At 36.0% G+C, this 25,006-nt stretch overlaps 1 protein-coding gene across 1 annotated transcript in view; it reads right to left on the bottom strand.

The window, feature by feature from the left end:
• LOC150096475 (ciliogenesis and planar polarity effector 1-like) overlaps positions 1 to 25,006 on the bottom strand; it is a 614,243-nt gene that overhangs the window by 95,248 nt on the left and 493,989 nt on the right. Inside the window, exon 18 of the mRNA XM_090408080.1 lies at positions 6,002 to 6,095. Within this exon, the coding sequence (XP_090264206.1) occupies positions 6,002 to 6,095 (94 nt within the window). The remainder of the gene's footprint in view (positions 1 to 6,001; positions 6,096 to 25,006) is intronic.

Consider the following 25,006-nt stretch of genomic DNA (forward strand, 5'->3'; position numbering starts at 1 on the left):
TGTAAAAGTAAAATTAAAGCAAAAAAAAAAAGCTTTAATTTATTATTATCCTAAGACCCCATGGGGTCACAAACTCATCTAGGAGGTCCCGTTTGTCATACAAATAGCTCATTATACCATGCCTTAAACACACCCAAACTCTCTGCCGACAGCACATACTCAGGCAGTGCATTACAATCATTCACAATTATACAGGAAAAACAAAAACCTCCTTCTCAATAACTTGATCATACCTTCCTTATACAGCTTCCACAGGAATGACCTCTTGTTCCTCCCCAAATCCCACACCATTTTATGAAAACCCTCTTCAACCTGTATCAACACTTATCCAACCATTACCAACTTCTACGTCTCTATCATACCATCCCCTCTTCCTCCTATCCACTAGGCTCTGCAAATCTCAACCTTTCTTCATATTCAACATTCCAGAGATCAGAAACTATTTTGGTCAATCACCCCTGGACCTTCTCCAACATCTCTTCATCCTTTTGAAAACCAGATAACAAAATCTGTGCACAGTAGTCCATATGTGGCCTAATCAGAGCATTATACAATGGAACCAGAATTTCCTTACTTCTACAAGTCACTATCCTCCACATCATTGCCAGAATTCATCGTATTCTCCTCACAATTTTTGGCAATATGTCTTCTAAATTTTAGATTCTTATCCAACCACCCCAAGTTCTATTTCCTTCACCTCCAAAAATATATTCCTGCCAAAAGCAAATTCAATATCCTCTTTTTGTTTACCAAATTTTAAACAATTACATTTTGTCACATCGAACTGGCCTATCCACTCCTGTGACCATTCACTCAGTCTATTCAAATCTTCTTGTAAGGCCAGAGTGCTGCTCTATTCCTCATAGTTCGTCCAAACTTTGCATCATCTGCAAACATCTGTATATTCCCATTCAAATCTTCCCCTATATCATTAAGAAACAGGTTAAACAGCAATAGTCCTGAAACCAACCCCTGAGTCACACCACATTGTGCACCCATACACAACTTGTTGATCAGACAGCAAATCTCAAATCCATTAGTCTAATATATCCAAGCCTAGCCTATCTGCTCTAGCTTGACTATCAACTTATGTAGTAATCTATCAAAAGACTTTGCAAAGTATACCCCCTGTGTATTCATCTCCCATGTCCAATGCCAGTGTAACCTTATTGTAATAAGTTAGTAGATTACTAAAAGCACGACCTCCCTTTAGCAAATCCATGCTGACCATCAAAGGTAATATCATTATTGTCAATCCAATTCTGGCTCCTGATTCTCACCAACCTCTCCAACACTTTAACCACAACATCTGACACACAGATTGGCCTATAATTTGATGCTAGAATTCTGTCACCTCCTTTACGAAGGCTACAATCTTGCCTTCCTTCCACTCCTTTGTAATTTCATCTAATGTAAGACTCATATTAAACAAATATGTCAAGGCAGATATAAACTCGATGGCACATTCCTTCAAAATACATGGTCATATATCATGAAGTCCCACAGTCTTATTAACATTGAGTTTGCTGAATTCTCCATATACTTCTTCCTCTCTCTCTCAAGATCAATCTCTCCTCCTCACATGCTTTTAAACACTCCATGATGTTCACAAGGATGAATGACCTTTAGGAACTGCTTGTTAAATACTGCCTGAGGTAATTGTCCCTCAAAAACTCAAGAAACTCATTTTCTTTACTTCTGGTTGCTATCTCGTCATCTATACTGCCATTGTTAAAATCACCCATAATGATCACCCTTTTCACATTTGCTTATACATATCCTGGTTAGTATTCTCCACATTACCAGGTCTATAGCAACATCCGACGAAATATTTCATTCTATCTTATTAACTCTTATTTTAATGGCTGATACAGCCTATTTTCATTTAGGAGTGTCCCTTTTTTTACAATGTCACTGACTCTTTACCCAAGTTCTAGGGCATTACTGAAGTGTTATAAAACTAATATATGAAGAATAAAATAGAAAGAAAATTTTGGACATACTTTTTTGGATGTTGATTTCTGTCTCCTTATCCCGGCGATGTGCCTTCGTCTGACGTTAAAGGAAAGGGGAGTTTTGGGAGTAAAATAATGTGGGGGAGTTATTTGAAAAAACACGGGTTTTTTATATCTGTATAATATTATTATTATTAAGTGTGGAGAGAAAGCGTTTGGGAGAGGGGGGGTGTGAGAGAAGGATCTGAAGATAGAAATTATATTTTTGGGGAAGAGGGGGGATTTAAAGGAAAAAAGGCAGGAGAGGGAGTAATGGGGTGTGAGCCATTTCGACAGCCGTCGTCTTTGGAACTCATGGGGGAAGTGGAGGCTATGTCATGTCAGTTAGGTGTTTCTGTCATTGGTGTAATTGTGTTGTCTCCTATCGGTCAGAGTCGTGACCTAATTTTTATGTTATGGAACTTCCAACTCTCAGAGATTATGTAGGGTCGGTGGACGTTTATTGAGTTTTCATTACATTTTATGGCTATAGTTTCCAATATTCTAAGAATTGTTTCGTTATCTTGCATGTCTAATATTATGGCCTTGTAAATTTGTGGGGTATGTTTTTGTTCTTGAACAAAAACATACCCCACAAATTTACAGTTTTTCATTTACAGTACACATTTAGTACAGTTTTTCCTGTACTAAATTTGAAAATGGAGTGGGAGTGGACTGCTATTTCAGTTTTTCCTGTACTTTGTAATATGTTTTTCTTTTTGTTGTTGCATTTTTTATTGTTTAAATGTTCAGGAATGGGAATGTTACAGTCATGGAAGTGTTCTTGTAGTCTTCTCCATAAAGATCTGATGGTGGAACCTGTATAGGCGACATCACAGTCTTTTTGGTAGGGAAATTTGTGGACAACGTTGTGTAGGTAAGAAGTATTGCCAATTTTTGGTTTGTGGTGAACACCAGATTATAGTCTGTATTTGAAAATGTATTTGTAGGCTTTGTATGTGTTCTGGATGTATGGCAGTTTGATAATTTTTTGTGTTGGGAAGTTTGTTTTGGTTGTCAGGTTGTTTTGTCTTATTTTTGCTGTTTTGTTGGCATAATTTATTAGATATGTTGGGTAATTCTGATCTTGAAAAATTACTTGTTAAATTCTTTATTTCTGTATTGAGATAATTACAGTTTGTTGAAAACTCGTAAGCATTTATGAATTTTTTAAAATGACCGATATTTTAATTGAATAAGGATGATATGAGTTAAAATGGAGGTAGTTACTGATATGTGTGGGTTTGTGGAATATTTTCCTGGCTATTTTGTTTGTTCTGACTAATGTCCGGTTTTAGGAAATTGATGGATTTTGTCCTGTTTGGTTTCTATGGTGAATTTTAGTCTGTTGCTGTAATCGTTAAGGGATGCTTGTAAGGTGGTGATGAGAGTTGGTTCTCCAAAGCATAGAATATCGTCCACGTGTCAGCCATAAAAGGTGATGACGGGGGGGGGGGGGGTGAGTAGGAGTGATTCTATGTGTGCTAGGAACAATTCAGCAAATGTTTGCTGATGTTTTGTCCCATAGGGAATCCGAAGATTTGGATGCAAATGTTGTTAAAGTTGAAGTTTGCTGAGATTACTAGTTTGATTAGGTTTATGATATCACTGGTTGTTAATTTTGTTCATGAATGTAGTGTGTGTGTATGATGTCTAGTGTTCTGGGGACATCCACATTAGTGTATAAAGAAGTTGCTTAAAGTGAAGTGAGGACATCTTCATGGGATAAAGTTAGGTTTTTTACTTTTTGGAAAAGGTCCAACTCTATCTCACACCATACTGAATCAAACCACTACCACTATTTCACTCTTGCATCTCTACCTATTATGGACATAACTCTTTCTCTATCATCAATAGCACTTCTCCTCCCTTTTTACCCTTTCTATCTTCACAAAATACATTATACCCCTCCATCTCTATTCCTGTCATGATGTCTTCCTCAACCAACCATGTCTCACAACATTATCTGGGTAAACGAATTCCATTAATGATTTGATTTTCCATGTTTCTGATACTTATATCATTCATATACAAACACAACGGCTCACTCCTGGATCTATAACCAGTTTCACTGATACTACTCATCCCAGAACCTTCTTCAAATCCAACCATTTTCTCTACATCCTAGATCATTCCCTTACCTTTTTTCTATACATGCATTGACATCCTCTTGGAGCATCAACCTTTCTCATGCTGTGTTCTCCTGTCCATCCTGAGTGTTCCTATTTCCCTGTTTACCTTGCACACCTATTCTCTTCTTTTCTATACACATTACTCATTCTTCATTCATAATTACCACTCAATCTCTCCTACCTTACTCACTCGATCTTTCACATCACTTCTTAATTGTTCAGATTTATTATCTGCCTCAACTCATCACTGTCATAACTGGTCAACATACTGATTACCTTTCCTATCACACTATTACCTTTTATCCTTCTCAACAAACTCATGATATCCAATCTTACATTCTCCTTGTCCTCAGTCAAGTCATTTGTCCATATTACCACTGCCAACTCCTTTGCTCACTTACTCCTCATATCCAATGCCTCGATCACTTTATTAATTTACCTCCCAGGAAACAAACCTTATGCATCTTTTTGTTTACCACACCTCTAATAATTGAATCACCATACAATGCCACTTTGGGTCTTTCATGACCTTTTTCATACTGACATAATATGTATGTCTAGTTCTTGTTTTTTTTTTTCACTTGAGTGGTTCCTGGATAAAGTTTCGCCTATCTTCATGATCTAAAAGCTAGCCTGGTTGGCAGAGTCATTAGCACATCTGCTCTCTGGTCAAGAGGTGGTAAGTTTGAATCCCAGCAAGGGCATGGATGTTTGCGGTTGTCATACTAACTGTTTACCATATGTACTGTTGTAACCTGATGCAGTATGACCTTCAATGACTTTGCATCAAAAAAAAAAAAAAATCAACTCCAAAATCAACAAGTTGTGTATGGGGGTGCAATATCCAGGAAAAGGAAAGTCACTAGTGGAGTGCCTCAGGGGTCTGTTTTAGGGCCATTACTATTTAACTTGTATATTAATGATATTTGCAAGGGTTTGGATGGAGATATTCAGTTGTTTGCAGATGATGCAAAGTTGGGACGAACCATAAAGAGTAGTGAAGATGTTGTGGCCTTGCAAGAAGACTTGAATAAATTGAGTGATTGGGCAAGCAAATGGGGATGTGAGTTCAATGTTGCAAAATGTAAGGTTTTAAAATTTGGAAAACAAAGATGGGATGCAGAATTTATGCTTGGTGAGAATATATTGTTGGAAGTAGAGGAAATAAGAGATCTGGGGGTGATAGTGAATAAGGATCTAAAATTTAGGGGACACATTGCCAAAACTGTGAAGACAACACAAAGACTTCTGGGAATGATGCGGAGGACCCTGACATGTAGAAGTAGGGAGATACTTGTTCCAATGTATAAGGCTTTGATTAGGCCACACTTGGACTATTGTGCTCAGATTTGGTCACCGGGTTTTCAGAAGGATGAAGAGATGTTGGAAAGGGTCCAAAGGCGAATGACTAAGGTAGTTTCTGACCTCTGGAATGTTGAGTATGAGGAAAGATTGAAAAGATGTAATTTGCAGAGTCTCGTGGAGAGAAGGAAGAGGGGAGATATGATAGAGACCTACAAGTTGGTAAGGGGTTGTTATAGGATCAATGGTGGAGAAGTTCTACAGAGAATAGTGGGAGATCAGGGGAGAACCAGAGGTCATCCCTGGAAACTGTATAAGGAGGGTGTGAGTAAGAGAGTGAGAGGCAGGTTTTTTTCGTGCAGAGTTGTGAGTGATTGGAATGCCCTGCCTGAGAGCATGGTGTCTGCAAGTAGTTTGAATGTGTTTAAGACACGGTATGATGAGATGTGTGTGTAAGATAAAAGGACCTCCTAGATGAGTCTTTGACTCCATGAGGTCTTGTTTTAATAATAATAATAATAATAATCTAAAATTTCTACAACTTCCTTATAAATCAATAAATTTTATACTAACCCAAACTTGACAATCAGGCAAAATGGGAAGACTTGATATGCTGCAATTTAAATCCAGAGGATTCTCTTGTGACTGTACATCAGGTTTTCCCTTCCTTAAAACAACAACAAAAAAAAAAGGTTTTAAAAATGCTCGATTGAATTTACAAATAAACTGAGTACTCTTATAATTCAGGCTTTAAAATGAATTTTTTAAATTTAACATGCATGTAATCAATGATTTTCAATTTCTATTGAAAATACTGTTACCATAATATTTCAAATAAGCAAATATTTTTTTAAACAATACTATTCTTATTTTCATAGAAAAAAGGGAAAAAATAATAACAATAACAGAGTGATCTCTGGATTAAGTGACCTTCAAAAGAATGAAAACCTTCACTTAAGAAACACAGTATGTTAATGTATCAACTGATTTCTGGTATAGTCCCATGTAATTTTACCTTCTGTATCCAATATATGAATAACATACAATGGTGCACCCAGGGGTGAAGCAAGGGGTCAATTCTTTTCCTAATTGAAATTCATTTTTTATTTATGTTGTGTCATGTCTTCTGTTTCTATACTACTTATGAATTAGCAGTCACATAAGGTGGGAATACCATATAGTTCTTAGGAATCATGGCTGCAGGTGAAAACGAAGAAGCACTCGGGCAGTCCTATCACTACTTCATTCACTGTATTATCATGTATTAGCGATCACTGCATCACTGAGTCATACGTCTTATGCAATGTGTAGTGTGTATTTTCAAATCGTCTACACAACTCGGCCCCCTCTCAAGATTTAAATCCTGAGTGTGCCACTGATAACATGATTTTTGTTTATATGCAGAGGAAGTGAAAATATGAATGAAATGTGATCTTTCCATAATACATGGTACTAATCAAAGGGGTGTGTGTGTGTGTGTGTGTGTGTTACAAATTCTCATATACCTGAATAGTGTCAGAGTGTATGAGAAAGCTAAGAGAACCAATAAAGGTAATGAATAATATGTTGGCAAAGTTATATTCAAAGAACATATTGCAGCTTGTGAAAAAAACATATGGGATGAATCTAACTGAATGGAACTGTACAAATCCAATTCAAAATAGTGTTAAGGAGCAGGCAATGGATTTCATTGTTAAGATTTATGGCTAAGGCAAGTAAATGTGAAGTCCAGTGTATTTTCTTTCTGTTAATTACATATTCTTCTGGACAGTTTGTCTCTTTTGTAGGAAACAAGCAGCATGCAGTCAAGCAATAGAGATGATAGTGAAAAAGAGGCTGTGAATACGATTAGACAAGTGATTGGACGCAGTGACTAGTGAGGTGATATGTGAGAATGGGTAAACAATATGTGAAATACAAAGAAGACTTTCATGAATTTTAAATATAGAAAACAAGATAAATGCATGATAAGAATTTCAATAATGGAAGAACCTCCTATAAGCATAGATTTAAACATTACATTAAAACCAATATATAAAAATGAAATAATAAATATTCTGTCATGTTGTACCACCAGAGTTCAAAATCGGTACTATCAACATAAGAAGCCTGAATGACAAAGAAATGGAGCTAGCTCAGGAACTGGATAAGTGCCAGATCGACATAATAGGGGTGACTTAAACAAAAAAGAAAAAGAAAAAAAAACTGGTGAGATCTTTCTGAGCAATAAATACAAAATGTTATATTCAGACAACGACAATCAAGGAAACGAAGGGGTAGCCGTAATATTCAACATTAAATACGAGGCTAATCATCTTGAATGGCAGACAGTCTCAAGTAGAGTGATGTGGGCAAATATGAGAATGGGAAACTGGACAATGAGACTTATTTGTGCTTATGGTCCAACAGAAGGTTCTACTAAGGTAGAAGTGGAGGAATTATTCTGAGAAAGTAACTGACATAATGAAAAAGGAAAAGTTGGTCCTTGTTGGGATCTAAATAGCAGAGTAGGAAATTATTGTCAGACATACAACATTTTTTCCGAAAAATTTGGAGAAAAGAGCAAATTTAATAATAATGGCAAATACCTGTTGGATTTCTGTTCAGGACATGGACTGGTTATTACTATCACCATGTTCCAACATAAAAATGTGCACAAATTCACATGGAGAAAAGAGGCAAGGAATAAGAAAAGTCTCATTCACTATGCCGTTGATAGTGATGTTGTCCCACTGGTACAGGACACCAGAGTGTACAGAGGATTTGAAATTGGAAGTGATCACTATTTAGTCTTGAGCAGGATAAAATTGAATTTTAGATTGAAAAGAAGAACATGTAAGAAAGTTTTAAAGAGAATAAAAGTTGAGCAGCTCTCAGATGTGAACTGTACATTAAAATACACAAATATTTTTCATGTAAAAATGAAAGAGTTTGAGAGCAGGAACCAAACCTTGAAGATTCAATGGCAAGTTCTGAAGAAAACACTGATTGATTCAGCCAGAGAGGCATGTGGTGAGGTTGTCTGCAAGGATAGAAAAATCAGAACTCCATGGTGGACACAGGAAGTTAAAGAGGCAGTGAAGAAAAAGAAGAAAGCATATCAAAAGTTCCTGCCAAATAAGTCAGCTTGTGCTCTTAGAGAATACAGAGACAAATGTAAAAAAGCTAAATACTGTGTAAAACTGGCTAAACAAAAGTCATGGGAGGACTTCAGCAAGAACATAGAAAATAAATATCAAGAAGGTGGCAAGGTATTCTGGAGGTTGTTGAAGAAGTTCAGAAATGGAGGAAAGAGTGCTGTAAAAGGAATTAGAGATGATAAAGGTGACATGAAAACAGGAGAAAAAAGATATCCTTGAAGTATGGAGTAATTATTTTGGAAGTTTTTTCCCACTTGGTTAGACTATAATAAATTTAGTTAAATCCTTTATACAAGTGTAAGGAAACAAAGTTTGTGACTAAAGTATCTTCAGGACTGAGGCAACTCGGGGTAAAGGTGGACCAAGCTCTCATCACTACTTGTCTTAGTATCTCCCATAACGCAAATCACATCTCTTTGCAGACACATGAATAATTAAGGGAACGGCCACTACCCAGACTGGTTTTGATCTTTATTGAGGTCTCGTCGGTGGGAGCCAGACCCAGAGGTAGTGATACCAAGCAATGGAGAAGTTTTTTTTACCTATACGAGTTGCCAAAAGGTGTCTTACGTTATTATAAAATTACTCTGGATTTAGGGAAAGATGTTGGAAGTTTTTTTTCCACTTGGTTAGAGTATAATAAATTTAGTTTAATCCTTTATCCAAGTGCAAGTAAACAAAGTTTGCACTTGAAGTATCTTCCAACTTCCAAGTTCCAAAGACTTTGGAAGTTCCAAAAACTTCCAATATCTTTCTCTAAATCCAGAGTAATTTATTAATAACGTGAGACACCTTTTAGCAACTCGTATAAGTAAAGAAGAATTCTCCATTGCTGCCACCTCAATAAAGGTCGAAACCGGTCTGGGTAGTGACCCTTCCCTTAATACACAGCATTATATATGTCTGCAAGGAGAATTGCTTTGCAATATGGCAGATACTAAGACAAGGCGCGATGAGAGTTTGGTCCACCTTTACCACGAGTTGCCTCAGTCCTGAAGATACTTCAGGCGTAAACTTTGTTTGCTTACACTTGGATAAAGGATTAAACTAAATTTATTATATAGAGTAATTACTTTGAAAAACTGCTAAATGAAACAAGCAGTGATGACAGTACAGTGGTAAAAAATACTGACCAGGCATGCAGTCAGGAATACATATCCATACTTGAAGTAGAAAAAGTCATGAAAAGCCTTAAATATGGAAAGGCAGCAGAAGTAGATGATATTATTATTATTACGGGCAACTCCAGGGAGTCATTAGACTCATCGAGGGAGGCCCCAAATCATATTCATCACAACTAATCGACAACCATACAGTATCCACCATACCTCACCTTAAACTCATTCACTGTCACAGCATCCACCACAGACTCTGGGAGTGCATTCCATTCATTCACCACTCTAAAAGTAAAGAACCCAGCTCTAACACCTTTACTAACCACACTTTTGCCCAGTTTCCATGGATGCCCCCTAGTCCCCACAACCAGCCCTGTTCTCAAAAATATCTTCTGAATTAATTTTACAGAAACCCTTCAGTAATTTGAATGTCTCAATCATATCTCCCCTCCTCCTCATATCAACCAATTTTTGCAACCCACAAATCCTCAACCTGTTCTCATAAGGTTCATTCCACAGGCCTGCTATCATCTTGGTCCCTCGCCTCTGGATCCTCTTCATCCCCCCCCCCCCCCATCAAGAAGAAACCTAGGTGAACAAATCAATCTGGGCACAGGCCTGCTATCATCTTGGTCCCTCGCCTCTGGATCCTCTTCAACTCCCCCCCCATCAAGAAGAAACCTAGGTGAACAAATCAATCTGGGCACAGTAGTCAAGATGGGGTCTTATCAAGGCCCGATACAGAGGAACAATAACCTGCTTGTCAACGTATTCTTCAGTAACCAAGTGATTTGATGAGCTGATTTGGTCACTTTTGCAATGTGCCCCCTAAACTTCAACTCCTTAGCCACCAACACTCCTAAATCTCGTGCCTCATCAATTTCCTGGAGTACAGTACCAATGTAGTAAACTGCTGCTAATCTTTTCACCCCAAAATATATAACCTTACATTTTGCCACATTAAATTGACATCCAATCTATCCAAATCATCTTGCAAAATTTTAACATCATCTGCATTCACTATTGCCCTACCCAACTTTGCATCATCTGCAAACAAATGAACTGTTCCTCTCGGATCCATTCCTATATCATTAATGAACAAATTAAACAGCAGTGGTCCAAGAACAGATCCTTGTGGCACACCACTAGTCACAGGCCATCTTGTGGACTCTACTCCTGAATAAACCACTCTCTGATATCTCTCTGTCAACCACCCTCCTATCCATCTCACCAACCCTATATCCATCCCCATATGTTGCAATTTACTGATTAGAATTCCATGTGGTATCCTGTCAAAGGCCTTATCAAGGTCCAGTAGAATCACTGTCAACCCATTACCCTTCACAACCAGAAGTTATTCAAGAAGATATTCAACCAGAAATGCTCAAGTTTGGAGGTATAAAAGTCTTACATTATCTGCACTGCATAGTTCAGAAAGCCTGGACAGAGGGACAAATTCCTGATGATTGGAGTAGAGCTCTCATAGTACCCATATATAAAAAGGGAAATAAAACTGAATGTGAGAATTATGAAGGCATTTCATTATTGAGTGTTCCTGGTAAGATATATACAAGTACACTCGAGAAACAGTTGAGAAGGATTGTGGAAGAGAAGCTTGGTGAAGAACAAGCTGGATTCAGGCCAAATAGAGGCTGTCAGGATCAGATTTTTTTTCACTTTAAGACAGATAGTCCAGAAATCATGGGAATATAAAAAAAGATCTGTACTTAAGTTTCATAGATCTGGAAAAGGCATGTGACAAGGTGCCAAGGGAGAAGCAATTCCAAACGCTACAGTTACATGGTGTTAATGGAGCATTATATTCAAGCAATACTTAGTCTTTATTTGAGTTTTAAGTCAGCAGTTAGAAATGAAGAAAGTACAGGAAGATGGATTAATGTTAAATCTGGTGTGAGACAAGGATGTACATTATTCCCTCTCTTATTCATTATCTATATGGATCACATTATGAAGGAACATGGTATTAAACCTGATATCAAAATTGGAGGTGTTAATCTCAGCTCCTTGCTTTATGCAGATGATGTTATACTTCTAAATAAATCCACTAGAAGTCTGGAAGATTCCCTGACTAAATTAAATAACTGTTGTAATAGATATGGTATGACGGTCAGCATTAAAAAGACAAAGACAATGAAAATAGGCAGAAACGCTGAAAATATCAACTGCATTGTGAATGGAGAACTTATAGAACAAGTAAAACATTTCAGCTACTTAGGCACTATTTTTACTGAAGATAGTTAGTTAAATATGGAAATAGACAACAGAACGAACAAAGTTGGTATGGTAGGATGTTAACTGAATAAATTTATATGGAATAAGATAGAAATTAGCCAAACACTAAATTAGCTGTATACAAGATTGTGTTTAAACCAATTTTAACTTATGGATCTGAGAGCTGGTTTGGAAATAAAACACTTGACCAAAGACTAGAGACCACAGATATGAGAGTCCTGAGAAAGATTAAGGCCATGAACAGATGGCATCAATGGCAATATTATATTAAAAACGCGGATATTAGGAAAGAACTTGATATTGTCAGCATCCAGGAATGCATTAGCAGAGCTAATCTCAGATGGTATGGTAACTTAAGCAGAATGGGAGAGGAAAGATTAGCAAAACAAGTGTTCTCTGTCAGGTGGGCAGAAAAAAAAAAAAAAAAAAAAAATAGGAATACCAAGATATAGGTGGATTGATACAGTAAAAAGTGCCTTAGAAGACAGAAATATAAGACCAGATAATATTGGAGAGTCTTGACATTTAACAAACTGATTTGGAGGAAAATTATAAATAGGAATTTGGTAAAGATGTAAATTTTTCATGTAGTATTATCATATCCTGTACATCCCTTGAGTGTATGTATCAGGAATCTGATGATGATGATAATAAATGTAATAGAGAAGATGAAAAGTGAAAAGGCACGTGGCTATATTGCAACAGGAATTGGAAGAAAACTAAAGAAATTGCTGCTGATAAATTGAAAGATATCTTTAATAGTGTGCTAGGGACTGAAAAAATACCTAAAAATTGGAAACAAGCAATGATAACTATATTATCTCAATATTATCCCAAATCTCCATGAATGTGAAACCTGTAGAGGAATTAATATACTGTCAGTACCTATTAGTATATTAAATTTTTTTCTGTAAAATTTTGATAAACAGGATTAAAAGTGAAATAAAAAAAATATTAAGGCATGAGCAAGTTTGGTTTTAGAATAGGTATTCAGAAGTACATTTCATCTAAATTTCATAGATTCTGCTGAAGCATTTGACAGTACTGATAGAGAAACATTACAAATTTCTTTTAAATAACGAAACCTGTGGTGCGTTCATAATTAGAAGAAACACATGTATAAACCACAGTGAAAATTATTTAATTGTAAATATTTCATCCTAAGTATCTTAGGACATCATCAGTACAGTATTTAAACAAAAATTAGGAATAACATACAGTTAGGGCGCATAATTACAATAGAATCTCATGAAAACGTGCATAACGTGCTAAAGTAGCACAAAAAAAAAAAAAAAAAACGTTAATTATTTAACACAGTTTTGTATGATAATTTCCCATGCTTTAGGAATAGTAAGAACGTCGTTGCGGTTTAGGTTTGGTCTGTGTAGTAGGGCTTCAGAACTTTCTTTGTATAAACGTTCATGTTTAAATAAAGATCTATGTAAAAGTTTAGCCTTTTCCCAATGGAACCTATGGTTTGGATTTTCAATTCCGTGTTGAGAGAGGCCAGATTTCTGCGGTTTAAGAAGACGAATGTGGTCTTGATGTTCCGAGATGCGTTTCTGAACAGACCTACCTGTCTGTCCAAAGTAAGATAATTTGCATGAGCATGGAATCTCATAAACACCAGGTAACATCAAGGGTGAGAATTTGTCCTTAGGAGAAGGTAATAAGTTGTAAATTTGGTTGATAGGTTTGTAAGTAATGGCAAAATTGTATTTCTTCATAATTTTAGAAAGACGTTCTGAGATGCCTTTAACGTGAGGCATGGGAATCCTATGCACTTCTTCCTGTCTGGTTTGATGTATGCAGAAGTGACTGATGATTTTTTGAGTTGTTTTGGGATTATATCCATTTAGGATGGCTGTATTTTTGATAACTTCTAATTCCTGGTTCAAAGATTCTTCAGAGGAGCAGAATTTGTGTGCTCTGGAAACTAGTGATTTAATAATGCCAGATTTCTGAGATGGATGATGAGCAGAAGAATTGTGAATGTAGCGACCTGAGAATGTAGGCTTGCGAAAGACGGAAGTGGCAATGGAACCGTCTGATTTTCTTTTGATGTGTAAATCCAAAAAAGAGATACCCTGTGCAGATTCTTTTTCTAACGAAAGTTGATGCAATGATGAAGAAGGTTAATTTTATCTAGAAACAGTTGTAATTCAGGTTCGGGATGATTCCATACTGCAAATACGTCATCGACATATCTTAGCCAAATTTTTGGTTTGGGTTCAAAAGTGAATATCTCTCAACACGGAATTGAAAATCCAAACCATAGGATCCATTGGGAAAAGGCTAAACTTTTACATAGATCTTTATTTAAACATGAACGTTTATACAAAGAAAGTTCTGAAGCCCTACTACACAGACCAAACCTAAACCGCAACGACGTTCTTACTATTCCTAAAGTAGGGGAAATTATCATACAAAACTGTGTTAAATAATTAACGTTTTTTTTTTTTTTTTTTTTTTTTTGTACTACTTTATCACGTTATGCACGTTTTCATGAGATTCTATTGTAATCATGCGCCCTAACTGTATGTTATTCCTAATTTTTGTTTAAATACTGTACTGATGATGTCCTAAGATACTTAGGATGAAATATTTACAATTAAATAATTTTCACTGTGGTTCATACGTGTGTTTCTTCTAAACATTACAAATAATTATTAAAAACTATGGAATTCCTGATAAATAGGCAAGAATGATGAAAGAAATGTATAAAGGAAGTAAAAGTTGTGTTGCTGCATAACAAAAAGAGTCAGGATGGTTTGAGATAAGGACTGGTGTGAGAGAAGGTTGTGTAATGTCTGAATTGCTGTTTAACATAGTTAATAGATTATAGAAAAAGTTATAGGTATAAAAAAAGGAGAATTAAATGGAATTTTATATCGCAACTGGAAGATCAAGATCACAGTTTGGATGTCAACCAAATACATTGACATACAAGTAAAATCAGAAGCACTTTATAAAACAGCAGAAAAGGATAGTCTTAAAATAAATTGGATTAATTAATTTTTTTTTTTTAATTGAACAGCAAAAAGAAAGAAATTAAAACAGATCAACATCCAGTACAAAAAGGTAAAGAATTTACATATTTGAGAGCTAATGTTGATACTAGAGCTGGAAATAACAGGGATATAATTTAAAGATTGACAAAAGCAAAAAAGTGAACAATATATGGAAATTATCCAAATAGTAATAATGTTAAGAGAATATCATTATATGGATTAGAAACATCGAAACTGGCCAAAAAAAAACATGAGGCTAAATTAAAGAGATTTCATATAAAATGTTTGCAAAAACTATTGAGAATAGTTTGGCCCCAACATACAACAAATGATGAATTATATAAACTGACTGAGAAAAAAGTTAACAGCACTGAAATTTAAAAAAAAAAAAAAAAATACAGATGGAAATGAACTGGATAGGTACTGAGAATAGAAAGAGAGAGAGAGAGAGATTCTAAGGAGCAGCTTTAACAAGGTTCCAGAATAAAGCAGGAAATGAAAAAGGCTTAAACCAACCTGGCAGAGAATGACCAAAAAGGAAATGAAAATGGCTGGCTGGCAGAGCTGGAAAGAAACAGAATTACTGGCACAAAACAGAGATAATTCAAGGAAATGGAATTTGGTCTTATGTGCCATGAAGAAGATAAGTAAGTAGTAAGTAAAAAGCATGGTGACTGGAAGTAGGAGCAAATGTATGCCATGACCAACAGCAAGATGTGATAGGTAAGGATATATAACCAGTGATAATACAATATATAATACAATACAATTATATATACAGTGATAATACAAGATATCACCATAATACCACCAATTGGAGACAGTGATCATGGAACTAAATAATAGATATATAGATGTGTGAAAATTGAGTGGCCTGAACAATTGAAGGGGAAAGAAATTAGCAGCGCTTGGGAGTTAGTCTAAAATCAATTACTTACGGCAATGTCAGATTGTATTCCTGAAGTAAATAAAGTATGGGTGAAATGGATGAATCATGCAGGAGTTTCTGCATAATTCGACGTGATGAGTGTAGTGAGGAATGAGAAATTGGCATACGAAAGGAGAATTGTCAAAGAAGTAAAACAAAATCTAGAGAATTCTACAGTTATGTTGCTTTTAGAAGAATGGATGAATAAGAATTTGTTGTTTTAAGGATACTTGCGACATAAGACTGAATGATATAATCACGTAATCACAAGAAAGATATTTATTTAACCAAATATTTCGGTCTGGAAATAGCAGACCATCGTCGGTGGTATTACAAGAACAGTTTAAAAAATATACAAGCTAGAATACTAACAATAGATCGTTGAAATTAGAACATGCCGCGTGATGTTATATCACTAAGTATGAAACGAAATATTTTGAAGTAGAAACATGATTGAATTTGCTATTAAAAAAAAAAAAAAAAAAAAAAAAAAAAAATTAATGAGTAATCTTGATTAGGCTTTCCCAGATTTTTGATATAGATATGCAGTCATTACGATTCAGGTTGGGATGATGGAGCAAGGCCTCCACGCTTTCCTTGAACAAACGTTCGAACCTGTAACGGGATCTATGTAAGAGGCGCGTCTTGGACCAAAGGATGCTGTGGTCAGTTTCAATCCCGTGTTGAGCCAAACCAGACTTTTCAGGTTTATTGTGAAGAATGGATGATTGATGTTCTTGGATTCTTTTTTCAAGAGAACGTCCAGTCTGTCCAAAGTAAGAGAGATCACAGTTGCAAGGAATTTGATAAACTCCAGGAAGAGATAAAGTTGAGCGTTTGTCTTTAGGAGAAGGAAAATGAGAAGACAATTTGTTAATAGGAGAATACGTAGCTGTTAAATCATATTTCTTCAAAATTCTTGCGATAGGTTCTGAAATACCGGAGATATAAGGAACAGGTACTCGACGTATTGAATCTTTGTTGTTTTGTGGAGGATTATAAGAAGTAAGAAGACGTTGAATACTTTTTTCAGAAAAGCCATTGAGTTTCATGTGTTGCTGGATAGTAGAAAGTTCTTTCTGTAGATAATCAAAAGTAGAACAATTAGTTTTGGCTCTTTTGATGAGACATTTTATAATTCCTGTTTTATGACATGGATGATGGGCTGATTCTTTCAGAATATAACGACCTGTGAATGTTGGTTTCCTGTATACTGTAGTTGTAAGAATATTTGAAGATGATCGGATGAGGAGAACGTCTAAAAAAGATAACTGGTTGTTTTCTTCTAATTCCATAGTAAACTTTATGCGATGATGTAAGGAATTAATACTGTTTAAAAAGGAAGATAAAGTGTTTTTACTGTGAGGCCAAATAGCAAATATGTCATCTATATATCTTACCCAAAAAGATGGTAGAGGGAAACTAGATGTGAAGAGGACTTTTTCTAAATGTTCTAAATAAAAGTTGGCTAAAGCTGGAGAAAGAGGACTTCCCATGGCTGTTCCTTCTAATTGTTCTACTTTTGATTATCTACAGAAAGAACTTTCTACTATCCAGCAACACATGAAACTCAATGGCTTTTCTGAAAAAAGTATTCAACGTCTTCTTACTTCTTATAATCCTCCACAAAACAACAAAGATTCAATACGTCGAGTACCTATTCCTTATATCTCCGGTATTTCAGAACCTATCGCAAGAATTTTGAAGAAATATGATTTAACAGCTACGTATTCTCCTATTAACAAATTGTCTTCTCATTTTCCTTCTCCTAAAGACAAACGCTCAACTTTATCTCTTCCTGGAGTTTATCAAATTCCTTGCAACTGTGATCTCTCTTACTTTGGACAGACTGGACGTTCTCTTGAAAAAAGAATCCAAGAACATCAATCATCCATTCTTCACAATAAACCTGAAAAGTCTGGTTTGGCTCAACACGGGATTGAAACTGACCACAGCATCCTTTGGTCCAAGACGCGCCTCTTACATAGATCCCGTTACAGGTTCGAACGTTTGTTCAAGGAAAGCGTGGAGGCCTTGCTCCATCATCCCAACCTGAATCGTAATGACTGCATATCTATATCAAAAATCTGGGAAAGACTAATCAAGATTACTCATTAATTTTTTTTTTTTTTTTTTTTTTTTTTTTTTTTTTTTTTTTTTTAATAGCAAATTCAATCATGTTTCTACTTCAAAATATTTCGTTTCATACTTAGTGATATAACATCACGCGGCATGTTCTAATTTCAACGATCTATTGTTAGTATTCTAGCTTGTATATTTTTTAAACTGTTCTTGTAATACCACCGACGATGGTCTGCTATTTCCAGACCGAAATATTTGGTTAAATAAATATCTTTCTTGTGATTACGTGATTATATCATTCGGATGAATAAGAAATACTGAGGTTAGTTGCTTAAGATGGGACATGGGTGTAATATCCTGAAAATACATAGCAGAAATGCTTAAGTATTTCATTAGAATATTTCATGTTTGCATAAATGAGAAAAAGGAAAGCATTAACACATGTGAAAAATGTCTGGATAGACTAAAGCGATCAGAAATGGGAGCAAACATCAGGACCGTAGTAGAAGAGCTTTGGCAGGAGTTAGTTAGTGAATATGAAAAGTGAAATGAAACATCTGGAAGAGGATATTAAACAGTTAAAGGAGGGAGAGTGGCTGATGATAATGAGAAGGATGAAGTTAATAAGAATAAAAAGATAGTCATATATCAGTGTATGGGGACTCAATCAGTAGACGTGTGACTACTAACAAAGTGCACAAAATATAGTTTCCTGGTGGAACAATAAAGCAAATAACTGATGCAATCCAGAAAAGGAAATACCAGGCATCAAATTTTGTGGTAGCCATAGGAAAAAATGACTTAGTTGGGGAGAAGAAGAATGTTGAGAGAAACTTCAGGAAGTTGTTGCAGCAAGTAAAGAAGAATAGTATTGTTGGGAAAGCCGTAGGCATGTAGCCCAGATATAACAACAGTGAGTTGAGATGGAGAGCAGCGATAAGGAAGAGTAAGATGGCCGAGTTGTGAGGCAAAGTGGGTTCAAATTTGTAAATCTGTGGAGTGAATTTGAAGGGAAGTTCAAATGGTATAAAGTTGTTTGATTATTTTGAATGGATCTGATGTTAGGCATCATTTAGAGAGGCCATTGTTTTCTGAGAAGGCATAGAGTCAAGAAGTTAATGTAGCAAATGATCCATCTCCCTGTGAAACAGGATAGCACAAATCAACAGATTGTGCAGAAAGAGGAAGATGGATATGGGGTTGAACATGTGGCTGCAGCAGCACAAGGTGATGGAATGCATAAAGGTGAGGATGACACAGGTAAGAATGGAAATCACAGTCAGGATCAGGGAAACAGGAGTGGTCAAACTGAAGAGAGAGGTGTAGTATAGCAGCTAGAATAGAGAATGTTGGTTCTGGAAGAATGGCTTCAAACACATGTGATTGTTATGTTTATAAACAAATGTAAGGAAGTATTCGAAACAAGAGAGCTGAGTTTGTGGCATTGAGCCAGTAAGTCCAAAAGTAATTGGAATAAGTGAAACTTGGTTGTCTGAGGAGGATGTGATGTCAGGAATAGAATTAGAAGGAGATATAATTTTCTGGAATGATAAAGTGGGAAAAGAAGTGGGGGAGTGCTGTTAATGATTGCAGAGGAATAGTGTCTGCAACGTGTGGAAGTTGATAGTGCATACACAGATTTTAAAGCTGTGTGGTGCGAAATTGAAATAAACAGCTTAGTACATAATAATACGGTGCTGTTATAGGCCAATGAATGCAGAGAATACTAATAGTGAAATATTTAGGCAAATTAGTTGAGCATGTAAAAAGAAGGTGATCCTGATGGGAGACTTTAATTACAGGAACATAGACTGGAAAGAGGAGATAGTGTATGGGAACAAGGAGAGCGAGTTTGTGGAATTTCTGTATTATAGGAAGCTCTGTAGTCAGTTAGTATCGGTACGTTGGGTTGATGAGCTGAGCAGAAAAGATGTTAATGCATGGAAACTCAAAAGGCAGTATCTGACAAAAGCAATGTATGACTGCATACCGAGGATTAAGTGAGTAAATAGAGTGGGAGTGAAATGGATGAACAGAGAAATCAGGAAAGCTGTGCTGGAAAAGAAAATGTTATGGAGGAGGTATAAAACAGTTGGTAGTGATCATATCCATGAAGAGTATAAAGTGCAGGCTAGAAAGGTGACGAGCATGGTGAGGAAAGAAAAGGTGCAGTATGAGAGGAGATTGGCTGGTCAAGCCAAGGTTAACTCAAGGGAATTTTTCTGCTACATGGCAAGCAAGAGGACGAATAATTATGGCAGACTAACATTGGTAAATAGTCATGGCAGCAGACCTGAAGTTGCAAAGGATATAGCAGAATTAATGAACTTAATGAATGAGTACTTGATCAGCGTATATCATACTGGTATAAATGATCCAGTACAATATATAGAAGAGAGGCAAGTATTAGGAGAATTGGAAGTGAAAGAAACACAGGTGTATATATACAGAATTAAGTTGATGGACATAATCCTTTACGATGATCAGCATGGATTTATGAAGGGTAGGCCCTGTTTCAGTAATTTACTTGCATTTTATGATAAGGTGATAAGTGTGTTAAATAATGGAGAATCATATACAGTGATATTCTTAGACTTTGCAAAAAAGTTTCGTAAATTACCACATGATAAGTTGGTGTACAAGCTGCAGAGGATGGGAATAGACAGTATATTCTTCAGATGGATCTGAGACTGGCTTTCTGAATGATACCATCAAGTTGTGTATGATGGAGCAATGTCTCAAAAAATAAGGGTAACCAGTGGTGTGCTCCAGGGTTCTGTTCTTGGGCCCGTGCTGTTGAACTTGTTTGTAAATGATATATCATGTGGACTGACTGGAGATTTTCAGTTATTTGCTGATGATGCCAAGTTGAGAAGAATAATAAGTAGCATTGCTGATGCTGAATCCCTTCAGGATGATTTGAATAGACTTTTTACTTGGACAAAAGAATGGGGTTGTAGTTTTAATATCAATATGTGCAAGGTGTTGCATTTTGGAGTGCAGAAATATTTTTTTGCACTCCAAAAACTTCAGGCACAAACTTTGTTTGCTCACACTTGGATAAAGGATTAAACTAAATTTATTATAGTCTAACCAAGTGAAAAATAAACTTTCAACATCTTCTTTATGTTGTTGCTGATTTAAATGTTCGTATTGTAGTTTTAGGGAATCAAGTTCTTGACGGAGTTCGGATGTCTCTTTCATCAAATTGTGTTGCCTGTCAGTTAGTGTGTTAATGCTGATTTTAATGTATTTTACTGTTTGCAACACTTCTATCACTGCTAAATTATTATGTTTGACCAAATCTTCATATTCACTATATATTTTTTTATATATATATTTTGTATATGTACAGGGTGTTCGGGATAAATTTGACAGTTTCGTAAGGAAAAAGAAAATCTTCTTTGTATCTATTAAATTTAATGAATTGACAAAAAAACATTACAGGCAGAGTTAATTACAATACTATCAACAAGATTTACTCAAAATAACCACCATTAGCATCGATCACAGCTTCAATTCTGCTTCGGAACCTCGAACAAGCTGATGCTACAGTCTCCCTGGGAAGGGCCGCAAAAACTGTTTTAATTTTATCCATTAACTGGGCTTTTGTATTACTGGAAGTGCGATTGGTGTCTTTTTCAACTGCGCCCCATACAAAATAATCCATGGGGTTAAGGTCTGGGGAGTTTGGAGGCCAAACATTTGGACTGGTGAAGTCGTAGAAATTTTCAGACAACCATTTTTGACTTTTCCCAGAGGTGTGGCAAGGGGCCGAATCCTGCTGCCATACATACGGCCTACCATTGGCTACCCTTGTTATCCAGGGCTTGACTACAGTTAGCAACTCCACGAACAAAGCCCGAATTCCAATGCCAGGGTTCTTCAACACCTGTTCCTGCAGATTTGCGAGGAATTCTGCTGTACGAACGCAATCAGATCGTCTGCTAGGGGTCTTTCTTCTTGCTACATCCTCGTAGTCACCATTGCAAGTCTCTAGTTCATGCCTGATTGTTTTTACTGTATTCAGGGAGCATTGGGCAGCAGTCGTAATATCCTTATTTTGATGGCGGGCACGAATCATCATGATACAAGTTATTCTCTTCCATGATTCAGGTGGGTTCCAGCTATCCATCCTCCTTTCTGACATCTTGTATATGAATGAAGAAGGGTCCAAACTTTTAAATGAAGAGAAGTGTGTGTTAATACATGTAACTTACGGAAAAATATAATTAATTATAAATATGTCAAATTTATCCCGAAAACCCTGTATATATATGTGTGTGTGTGTGTATGTATGTATATATATATATATATATATATATATATATATATATATTTTTTTTTTTATATATCGTTTGTTCTGTTTGTCAAAGAGTTCTTGCACAAGATCTACTAAGCTGGCTTTCATAGTCTCTAGACCGTTTTCTATTAGTAGATTCATAACAATATTTATTATTTTTTTCATTATTATTTACAAATTATTATTTAATAATACTAATTTTATTATTATTAATAATAATAAAATTATTATTAATAATAATTTTAATAATTATTATTAATTATTAAATATTTTTAATTTTTAATAATAATGTTACAGGGTTAGGAGTAGTGCAGAATAACAGTAGGAAGGAGCACAGAAGACAGACAGTAGACCAAGAAGTGTTTATAATATTAAATGACCTTGACGTTAATAAGGTTGTGGAACTAATTGGGAATATGCAGACGGGCCTATAACTTGGTGCTTGAATTCTCTCCTGTACTACACGAAGTAGTACAATCTTACCTTCCTCCCACTCCTTTGGAACTTGGCCCAACGTAAGACTCATGTTAAACAAATATGTCAAGGCAAATGTCATCTCCTTGGTTCCTTCAAAGCACACTGTGATATATCATCAAGTTCAACAGCCTTATTAACATCGAGTTTGCTTAATTCCCCATATACCTCTTCCTGATTCACAGTCAGTCTCTCCTCTTCATCATCAACTTCTCTCAAACTCTGCATGATGTCACAGTAAACAAGGATGAAAGACCGTCATGAACTCCTCACTAAATATCTCAACTATATCCTCCACAGTAGTTGGGAATGGTATGAAGTTGCCTTCATACCATTTTCTCCAATTATTGTCATCCTAACATAATCTAACCTATCATAATCATTCTTCTATCTTATATTTGAGTTAAAATAATTATTAGTATTTTGAATTATTAATTTCAGCTGCTAAATACTTTCATTTCAATTCCTTGCTATCTTTTGGAAGTCTATTATAATTTAATAATTTGCTAGTTTTTTCTATCTAAAAATACAAGAACTATTTGAAATTTATTATTTGAGATGCATGCTTTGCTTGTAATTTTTGGATGGTGCAGTATACTTAATTGAACTAGAATGCTCTTTTGATAGGATGCCATAACAATCTAATATGTCATTTAAAGACTCTGAGAATATCCAAAACCAAATATATAAACTGATAAGAAAGAAAACAAAAGTAAAAGATATCATAGTGGTAAATTCTGAAAATTAGCAACAACTACAAAAGAAAGGAAAATATTACAATTTTTTTTAAATCAGCATTTGCATTTTTTCCTAATATTTTCTCAGAGCACAACCTTTCAAATGGCATAATCTAATGCTGTAGAACATTCAGTACAAATTACTATATTTATATTAGACAATAACAAACTCCTTTGAAATCCATGGAGCAATTTCAGAAAATTATCGCCGGAATAGGGCAAAGCTAGGATAACTGAAATATATTGAATGGGGAAGTGAGTGGTATGAGTATAGAAAATGAGAGAATGGGTGTGCAAGAGGAGCAGGGAAATGGGGAGGCTCAGGATGGACAGGGATACACAGCGTGAGAAAGCTGGATGCTCCAAGAGGAGATGAGAGCATGTGTAGACAGGAAAGTAATGGGATGATCAAGGATCAAAAGGAAACAGATGGAATTGCAAAGGGTTCTAAAATGAAGAAGCAGAAAGGGAAATGGCCCCAGTCCAGCATGGAGAGATCACATCAAGTGAGTGGTATCAGTGGAACTAGCTGTAGATCCAGAAATGAGTTGTTGTGTTTGTATACCAATGCTAGAAGTATAAGAAACAAGGCGGATGAAATGGTTGCACTAATTGCATCTGTGCACCCAGAGATTGTCGGAATAAGTGAGACATGGTTAGGTGAGGATGACATCCTGACAGGAATAGAGATGGAAAGGTATGATGTGTTTCGTGAGGATAGAAGGGGTAAATAGGGAGGGGGAGTGCTATTGATGATAGAGAAAGAGTTATGTCCATACAAGGTAGAGATGCAAGAGGGAAATGGGGGGGCCAGTGGTTTTGAGGCAGTACGGTGTGAGATAGAGGTGAATAGAATCAAATACTTGGTGGGATGTTGTTATAGACCTGGTAATGTGGATGGTGGTGATAGTGAAATGTATAGTCAAATAAGCCAAGCAAATAAGAAAAGGGTGATCATTATGGGTGATTTTAATTATGGCAATATAGACTGGAATGAAGAGATAGCAACTGGAAGTAAAGAAAATGAGTTTCTTGAGTTTTTGAGGGATAACTACCTCAGACAGTATGTAACAGAGGGCAAAAGAGGATTAAGTGTCTTGGATTTGGTCATCTCATCGGAGGATGTAATTATCAATGAGGTATCAAATCATCCACCAATTGGTGAAAGTGACCATGAGGTGATTACTTGGGTGGTTGCCAGCAGTGCAAGGACCCCTGTGAAAAAAGGGTATATGTGGAACTACAAGGGGGGTGATTATGCAGAGTTCAGGAGACAGCTTGCAGGTGTAGCATGGAATGAGGAGTTAGCTGGAAAAGAGATCAATGCAGCTTGGGGGATTTTCAAAAAATATTTAGTGGACGCAATGTCTAAATGTATACCACGGGTGAGAAGGTTAAATAGGGTAGGTGTGAGATGAATGAATAAAGGGATTAAGCATGCAATACAGAGAAAAAGGGCATTGTGGAGGCAGCATAAGAGAAGTGGAAGTAACCAATTTCATGAGGTCTACAAAGACCAGGCAAGGAGGGTGACT

Source organism: Typopeltis vanoorti, chromosome 18 (assembly GCF_054136105.1).
Source record: "Typopeltis vanoorti isolate ZY-2024b chromosome 18, IOZ_Tvanoo_1.0, whole genome shotgun sequence".
Taxonomy (NCBI): domain Eukaryota; kingdom Metazoa; phylum Arthropoda; class Arachnida; order Uropygi; family Thelyphonidae; genus Typopeltis; species Typopeltis vanoorti.